Consider the following 9,751-nt stretch of genomic DNA (forward strand, 5'->3'; position numbering starts at 1 on the left):
AGATTCATTTGGAAGCTGCATTCTTAGTGACAGGAGGGACAGTGTAGCTGCTGCTGATTTAATAGGGAAATTGATAGCTAGGCTAGTGTATTCAGTGTCCACTACAGTCCTGAAGGACTCATCTGATCTCTGCTGTAAGGACAGCACCCCAAAAAAGCCCTTTTTAGGGCTAGAACATCAGTCTGCTTTTTTTTTTTTCCTGTTTAATCTAATTGCAGTTGCCTGCCTGCCAGTGTGTGTGTCAGGCTCACAGCGTATACTGTGCCCACTTGCCCAGTGCACATTTAAAAAAACAACACTTTTTTGACTGTGAAATAATAGCAGACAGCTGCCAGTACCCAAGATAGCCGCCAATAAGGCAGATGGGGAGGGTTAGAGAGCTGTTTTGGGGGGGATCAGGGAGGTTGGGGTTAAGGGGGGGATGCTACATCACAGCATATGTAAATATGCTAAAAAAATTAATTTTTTTTAAAAACCTTTAATTTTAGTACTGGCAGACCCAAAAACTTTTTAAATCTTTATTAAAACTTCATTATGTATGTGACATATTTCAAATAAGTACCTGTTAATTTTTTTCACTCGTTTTCTAGTTATTCTAAATCAAAGCTCCCTACAAACTACCTAATTAACCCCTTCACTGCTAGCCATAATAAACGTGTGATGGGCAGCAGCATTTAGCGGCCTTCTAATTACCAGAAAGCAACGCCAAAGTCATATATGTCTGCTATTTCTGAACAAAGGGGATCCCAGAGAAGCATTTACAACCATTTATGCCATAATTGCATAAGTTGTTTGTAAATAATTTCTGTGAGAAACCTAAAGTTTGTGAAAAAGTGAACAATTTTTTTTATTTGATCGCATTTGGCGGTGAGATGGTGGCATGAAATATACCAAAATGGGCCTAGATCAATACTTTGGGATGTCTTCTAAAAAAAAATATATACATGTCAAGGGATATTCAGGTATTCCTGACAGATATCAGGGTTCCAATGTAACTAGCGCTCATTTTGAAAAAAAGTGGTTTTGAAATAGCAAAGTGCTTCTTGTATTTATTTCCCTATAACTTGCAAAAAAAGCAAAGAACATGTTAACATTGGGTTTTTCTAAACTCAGGACAAAATTTAGAAACTATTTAGCATGGTTGTTTTTTGGTGGTTGTAGATGTGTAACAGATTTTTCAGGGCCTGCCAGGGCACAGTGTCACACCAGTGCAACTCATATCTGGTGTAACAGTAGTGTACATTAATTTTGACTGTAATAGATTGAATAGCAGTTAGTTGTCTGCAAGCGTGTGTGTCAGGCCTACAGCGTCTACTCTGCCAACTTCTGCCAGTGCACAGTGCCACTCATATCTGTTGTCACAGTAGCTTGCACGCATAGTACCACTAATCGAAAAAAAATGACATGCAGAGGCAGGCCACCCTGCAGGGGCCGTCGTGGTTGTGGTGCTGTGATTCCCTTTGGCCCTAGAATAATGCCCAGTGTTCAGAGGCCACGTACCCTGAACTCGAAAAGTTCTGAGGACATAGTTGACTGGCTAACACAGGACACCCAATCTTCTACAGCTTCCGCTCAGAACCTTGACGCACCATCCTCCTCCAGCTTAGCTTCAGGCACCTCTCAAGTTACCACTCGCCCGCCTGCCGCCACCACCAACACTAGCACCACAGCCGATTCACTCGATCTGTCAGAGGAGTTATTTACACATCAGTTGGAAGAAATGAGTGATGCGTAACCATTATTGCCAGAGGATGTAGATAACAGGGATATGTCTCAGTCAGGCAGCATTACACACATGGACGTACGTTGTGATGATGATGATGTTGTACCCACTGCGGGAGTTTGGTCTGTCACAGTGAAGCGGGCGTAACCCTTACACTACCTGATCGATACAACATCATACCTGATGTTTTAAAGCACGTTATTCCAAACAATTTAGGAATGTTAGGTGATTTATGCCTTTTATGGATTAAAACCAGACTGGCCCTTGCCTGCGACTGGAGGGACTGTGTGTGTGAGCAGCAGGTCCCAGAAACATCATCATGAGCCGGATGCAGAGCTCAGTAAGGTGGCGATGTAACCCTTTTCAGGGTTCTCCAATGCGATTCAGTTCTGCTCAGTCTGATGAGTGCAAGGACTCTCGATTCCACCTGGACCTTTGGTTCTATTTTACTTTGCAGAACTGGCTCCAGGATTTTGGACGTACAATAGTCATGCTCGTTCTCCCGCTGGATTGGTTCCCCCTCAATAAACCAAGCGCGGGGGATTATTTTCACATGGCATTTAACATCATCACACCACTGCTGCTCCTTAAGTTGATAGAGAGGTCTCCTAAGACCCTTCCTAATTCTGTGATATACATAAATATCATAACATTTGTGATGGGCGCGAGTATTCACCTAGTGGGTGATTCTGTGAACCACAGACTGATCTTCAGTGGATACCAGCACCACTTGTCTGTAAGGGATAACCCAATAATACAGAACTTGCAACCTCCAACCCTAATTGATTCCTTTGAGTTGCTCTACTACTATGATGAGTATCTGGGCCATTCCATGTGGTATATTCCTTTTTTCCTTATTTTGTTCATTTACTTTACTGGTTGTTTAACACCGGGAAAAGAAGAATGCAGTATGCCACTCTCAGCCTGGACACTGCTTGCACCAAGCAGCCTGTACTACTGGTACCTGGTGACTGAGGGACAAATCTTCATCATCTTTATATTCACATTTTTTGCAATGCTAGCAATTATCCTGCACCAGAAGCGCAAGGGTCTACGTCTGGACAGCAATGGTCTATTCTTGCTCCTTTCCTTCTCTGTTACTTTGCTTCTAATTGCTGTGTGGATCGTCTGGCTTTGGAATGAACCGATATTACGCAAGAAATACCCTGGAGTTATTTACATCCCTGAGCCTTGGGCCTTTTATACCCTACACATAAACAGCCTGCACTGAGAGGCTAGGGTACAAACCTGTTCTTCTTTCCTTGGAGACTCTATTGTCCCTCTGATGGAGACTGAAAAGACTGCATGTCCTCTGCTCTCTTCCTTTAGTCATATAATTATATAGTTAAATATTTGTTTTACTAGATTATTTTATCTGCTTAATGGGACATTAAATACAAAATTTAATTTCCCATAAAATATTTATACATAGTAAAAAATATTTGCTATTTACTCTCAATAATTTATTTTTATTTCATTTTATGATAATTACCTTATGAAAATGCTTTATTTTTTTAACTGCTTCCATAAAGGCTGGTGTACCTCCTGCAAACTTAAAAAAAAAAAAAACAAAAAAAAACCAGACTCTGCATCAACTATGTAATTTTCCATGGGAGTTTTACCATGGATCCCCCTCCGGCACGCCACAGTCCAGGTGTTAGTCCCCTTGAAACAACTTTCCCATCACTATTGTGGCCAGAAAGAGTCCCTGTGGGTTTTAAAATTACCTGCCCTTTGAAGTCAATAGCGGTTCGCCGGTTCACAAACTTCTGCGGAAGTTCGTGTTCGCCATTCGCGAACCCAAATTTTTATGTTCACAACATCACTAGTAATTATTTTAACTAGGTAGCTATTAAATAGTTATTAACTATTTAATAGCTATTGTACCTAGTTAAAATAAATACCAAGTTACCTGTAAAATAAGTATAAACCGTAAAATAGCTACAATGTAATTATTAATTATATTGTAGCTATCTTAGGGTTTATTTTATAGGTAAGTATTTAGATTTAAATAGGAATAATTTAGTTAATATTATTAATATTATTTAGATTTATTTTAATAATAATTAAGTTAGGGGTGTTAGAGTTAGATAGGGTTAATATACGGCTAGATTTAGAGTTTTGTCGGTAATGACCCGCGTAGCTAACGCTGGCTTTTTTCTGGCCGCACCTTTAAAATAAATCTGGTATTGAGAGTCCACAGAATGGCTGCGTTAGGCTCCAAAAAAGGAGCGTACAGCATATTTAACGCAACTTCAACTCTCGATACCAGAGTTGCTTACGGACGCGGCCAGCCTCAAAAACGTGCTCGTGCACGATTCCCCCATAGGAAACAATGGGGCTGTTTGAGCTGAAAAAAAAACCTAACACCTGCAAAAAAGCCGCGTTCAGCTCCTAACGCAGCCCCATTGTTTCCTATGGGGAAACACTTCCTACGTCTGCACCTAACACTCTAACATGTACCCCGAGTCTAAACACCCCTAACCTTACACTTATTAACCCCTATTCTGCCGCCCCCGCTATCGCTGACCCCTGTATATTATTTTTAACCCCTAATCTGCCGCTCCGTAAACCGCCGCTGCTTACATTATCCCTATGTACCCCTAATCTGCTGCCCCTAACACCGCCGACCCCTATATTATATTTATTAACCCCTAATCTGCCCCCCACAACGTCGCCTCCACCTGCCTACACTTATTCACCCCTAATCTGCCGAGCGGACTGCACCGCTATTATTATAAAGTTAAATCCGCCTCACTAACCCTATAATAAATAGTATTAACCCCTAATCTGCCCTCCCTAACATCGCCGACACCTAACTTCAATTATTAACCCATAATCTGCCGACTGGAGCTCACCGCTATTCTAATAAATGTATTAACCCCTAAAGCTAAGTCTAGCCCTAACACTAACACCCCCCTAAGTTAAATATAATTTTAATCTAACGAAATTAATTAACTCTTATTAAATAAATTATTCCTATTTAAAGCTAAATACTTACCTGTAAAATAAATCCTAATATAGCTACAATATAAATTATAATTATATTATAGCTATTTTAGGATTAATATTTATTTTACAGGTAACTTTGTATTTATTCTAACCAGGTACAATAGCTATTTAATAGTTAAGAACTATTTAATAGCTAAAATAGTTAAAATAATTACAAATTTACCTGTAAAATAAATCCTAACCTAAGTTACAATTAAACCTAACACTACACTATCAATAAATAAATTAAATAAAATACCTACAATTACCTACAATTAAACCTAACTCTACACTATCAATAAATTAATTAATTAAATACAATATCTACAAATAAATACAATGAAATAAACTAACTAAAGTACAAAAAATAAAAAAGAACTAAGTTACAAAAAATAAAAAAATATTTACAAACATTAGAAATATATTACAACAATTTTAAACTAATTACACCTACTCTAAGCCCCCTAATGAAATAACAAAGCCCCCCAAAATAAAAAAATGCCCTACCCTATTCTAAATTACTAAAGTTCAAAGCTCTTTTACCTTACCTGCCCTGAATAGGGCCCTTTGCGGGGCATGCCCCAAGAAGTTCAGCTCTTTTGCCTGTAAAAAAAAAACATACAATACCCCCCCCCAACATTACAACCCACCACCCACATACCCCTAATCTAACCCAAACCCCCCTTAAATAAACCTAACACTAAGCCCCTGAAGATCTCCCTACCTTGAGTCGTCTTCACCCAGCCGAGCCAAATTCTTCATCCAAGCGGAGCAAGAAGATTTCCTCTATCCGGTAGAAGTCTTCATCCAAGCGGGGCAGAAGAAGTCTTCCATCCGATTGAAGTCTTCATCCAAGAGGCATCTTCTATCGTCATCCATTCGGAGAGGAGCGGCAGCATCCTGAAGACCTCCGACGCGGAACATCCATCCTGGCCGACGACTGAACGACGAATGACGGTTCCTTTAAATGACGTCATCCAAGATGGCGTCCCTCGAATTCCGATTGGCTGATAGGATTCTATCAGCCAATCGGAATTAAGGTAGGAATATTCTGATTGGCTGATGGAATCAGCCAATCAGAATCAAGTTCAATCCGATTGGCTGATCCAATCAGCCAATCATATTGAGCTTGCATTCTATTGGCTGATCGGAACAGCCAATAGAATGCGAGCTCAATCTGATTGGCTGATTCCATCAGCCAATTAGAATATTCCTACCTTAATTCCTATTGGCTGATAGAATCCTATCAGCCAATCGGAATTCGATGGACGCCATCTTGGATGACGTCATTTAAAGGAACCGTCATTCGTCGTTCAGTCGTCGGCCAGGATGGATGTTCCACGTCGGAGGTCTTCAGGATGCTGACGCTCCACTCCGGATGGATGACGATAGAAGATGCCTCTTGGATGAAGACTTCAATCGGATGGAAGACTTCTTCTGCCCCGCTTGGATGAAGACTTCTACCGGATGGAGGACCTCTTCTTGCTGCGCTTGGATGAAGAAGTTGGCTCGGCTGGGTGAAGACGACTCAAGGTAGGGAGATCTTCAGGGGCTTAGTGTTAGGTTTATTTAAGGGAGGTTTGGGTTAGATTAGGGGTATGTGGGTGGTGGGTTGTAATGTTGGGGGGGGTATTGTATGTTTTTTTTTACAGGCAAAAGAGCTGAACTTCTTGGGGCATGCCCCGCAAAGGGCCCTGTTCAGGGCTGGTAAGGTAAAAGAGCTTTGAACTTTAGTAATTTAGAATAGGGTAGGGCATTTTTTTATTTTGGGGGGCTTTGTTATTTTATTAGGGGGCTTAGAGTAGGTTTAATTAGTTTAAAATTGTTGTAATATATTTCTAATGTTTGTAAATATTTTTTTATTTTTTGTAACTTAGTTCTTTTTTATTTTTTGTACTTTAGTTAGTTTATTTCATTGTAGTTATTTGTAGGTATTGTATTTAATTAATTTATTGATAGTGTAGTGTTAGGTTTAATTGTAGGTAATTGTAGGTATTTTATTTAATTTATTTATTGATAGTGTAGTGTTAGGTTTAATTGTAACTTAGGTTAGGATTTATTTTACAGGTAAATTTGTAATTATTTTAACTATTTTAGCTATTAAATAGTTATTAACTATTTAATAGCTATTGTACCTGGTTAAAATAAATACAAAGTTACCTGTAAAATAAATATTAATCCTAAAATAGCTATAATATAATTATAATTTATATTGTAGCTATATTAGGATTTATTTTACAGGTAAGTATTTAGCTTTAAATAGGAATAATTTATTTAATAAGAGTTAATTAATTTCGTTAGATTAAAATTATATTTAATTTAGGGGGGTGTTAGTGTTAGGGTTAAACTTAGCTTTAGGGGTTAATACATTTATTAGAATAGCGGTGAGCTCCAGTCGGCAGATTAGGGGTTATTAATTGAAGTTAGGTGTCGGCGATGTTAGGGAGGGCAGATTAGGGGTTAATACTATTTATTATAGGGTTAGTGAGGCGGATTAGGGGTTAATAACTTTATTATAGTAGCGGTGCGGTCCGCTCGGCAGATTAGGGGTTAATAAGTGTAGGCAGGTGGAGGCGACGTTGAGGGGGGCAGATTAGGGGTTAATAAATATAATATAGGGGTCGGCGGTGTTAGGGGCAGCAGATTAGGGGTACATAGCTATAATGTAGGTGGCGGCTCTTTGCGGTCGGCAGATTAGGGGTTAATTATTGTAGGTAGCTGGCTGCGACGTTGTGGGGGGCAGGTTAGGGGTTAATAAATATAATATAGGGGTCGGCGGTGTTAGGGGCAGCAGATTAGGGGTACATAAGTATAATGTAGGTGGCGGTCGGCAGATTAGGGGTTAAAAAAATTTAATCGAGTGTCGGCGATGTGGGGGGACCTCGGTTTAGGGGTACATAGGTAGTTTATGGGTGTTAGTGTACTTTAGAGCACAGTAGTTAAGAGCTTTATAAACCGGCGTTAGCAAAGAAAGCTCTTAACTACTGACTTTTTTCTGCGGCTGGAGTTTTGTCGTTAGATTTCTAACGCTCACTTCAGACACGACTCTAAATACCGGAGTTAGAAAGATCCCATTGAAAAGATAGGATACGCAATTGACGTAAGGGGATCTGCGGTATGGAAAAGTCGCGGCTGAAAAGTGAGCATTAGACCCTTTTTTGAATGACTCCAAATACCGGCGGTAGCCTAAAACCAGCGTTAGGAGCCTCTAACGCTGGTTTTCACGGCTACCGCCAAACTCCAAATGTAGGCCATAGTTAATATATATATAATATAATAAATGTATTAACTATATTAACCCTAATATTATTAGGGTTAATATAGTTAATATATATATAATATAATAACTATATTAACTATATTAACCCTAATATAATTAGGGTTAATATAGTTAATATATATAATATAATAACTATATTAACTATATTAACCCTAATTATATTAGGGTTAATATAGTTAATATATATAATAAAATAACTATATTAACTATATTAACCCTAATATAATTAGGGTTAATATAGTTAATATAGGTGGCGGTGTAGGGGGATTAGATTAGGGGTTAATGTATTTAATATAGCTGGTGGCGGTGTAGGGGGATTAGATTAGGGGTTAATGTATTTAATATAGCTGGCGGCGGTGTAGGGGGATTAGATTAAGGGTTAATGTATTTAATATAGCTGGCGGCGGTGTAGGGGGATTAAATTAGGGGTTAATAATTTTAATATAGCTGGCGGTGGGGTAGGAGCTCACATTAGGGGGTAGGTAATATAGCTTGCGGCGAGGTAGGAGCTCACATTAGGGGGTAGGTAATGTAGGTGGCGATGGTGTAAGGAGCTCACATTAGGGGGTAGGTAATGTAGGTGGCGGCGGGGTAAGGGGCTCACATTAGGCGGTAGGTAATATAGGTGGCGGCGGTGTAAGGGGCTCACATTAGGGGGTAGGTAATATATGTGGCGGCGGTGTAAGGGGCTCACATTAGGGTGTAGTTAATGTAGGTGGCGGCGGTGCCCGGGAGCGGCAGTTTAGGGGTTAATACATTTATTATTAGGAGAGTGAGGGGGGATAGCGGATAGAGGGGTATACGTGTCGGGCTGTGTTTGGGAGGCGTGTTAGACAGTATGGGAGATTTAATACTTTAGGCAGTTTTTGTAGGCGCCGGCAGTTTCTAAAGTGCCGTAAGTCACTGGCGACTCCAGAAATGTGTACTTACGCAGATTTCTGGACATCGCTAGTTTGTCAGACTTACGGCACTTTAGCATCTGACGGCGCCGTATATGGGATAGCTTGAGTTGCGAGCTGAAACTACAGGCGGTGCAGGTTTCCACGCCATATATCGGATTGCGCCCCATATTTTTTATACTCAAGCCTCCCTACTTCTCAGAAGGCTACTTCAACAATCTGCCTGCAACTCTTAGCAAGTTTGTCTCACAGTGTCACTGCAACACAGAAGCTTGCTACATTGTTTACAGTTGCTTACATCCAGCTTGTTAAACAGACTTCCAGCCACACAGGCCTGCTTCAGCAATCTGCCTGCAGCTTGTAAGTTCATTGCATCTCTGCTACACTGAAGACTGCTTCATAGACTGTCTGCTGCTTCCAGTAAGTTTTATTCAAAGCCTTACTGATACACAGAAGCTTACTACACAGTCAACCTGTTGTTCGCAGCCAGCTTGTTACACAGTCACTTAGCCAATTAGGCCTGCTCACAGTTTGTCTACTGCTCTCATCAAGTTATTATTCACAAGCCTATTATAGAATCTGCCTATTGCTATCAACTATGCAGACACTATTTCCTCCACCAGCCTGTTCCAAGACTCTCACTCATAAACTCATTTGATTAAATGGACATAACTCATCTTAGCCCTTCACCATTCCTATCTCTGTATACTTGGGTTTACTCTGCAGTTGTTGTTCTACCTTGTACATTTCCTCCAGTAGTGACATTTTATATCTAATTCAGAGCTCAGCATGAATATTGTCTGCTGTGTGGGTGTCATATCTATCATCTTGGTGCTAGTTCACGTATGAAATATAGAT

At 39.9% G+C, this 9,751-nt stretch overlaps 1 protein-coding gene across 1 annotated transcript; it reads left to right on the forward strand.

Moving 5' to 3' along the window:
• The first annotated feature begins 2,051 nt into the window (after positions 1-2,051).
• Positions 2,052-3,286, forward strand: LOC128636755 (ceroid-lipofuscinosis neuronal protein 6 homolog). Its single transcript, XM_053689738.1, has one exon. It carries the CDS (start codon positions 2,052-2,054, stop codon positions 2,952-2,954), a length of 903 nt encoding a protein of 300 aa, XP_053545713.1. The 3' UTR covers positions 2,955-3,286.
• The last annotated feature ends 6,465 nt before the right edge of the window (positions 3,287-9,751 follow it).

This window comes from Bombina bombina, chromosome 1 (genome assembly GCF_027579735.1).
Source record: "Bombina bombina isolate aBomBom1 chromosome 1, aBomBom1.pri, whole genome shotgun sequence".
NCBI lineage: Eukaryota > Metazoa > Chordata > Amphibia > Anura > Bombinatoridae > Bombina > Bombina bombina.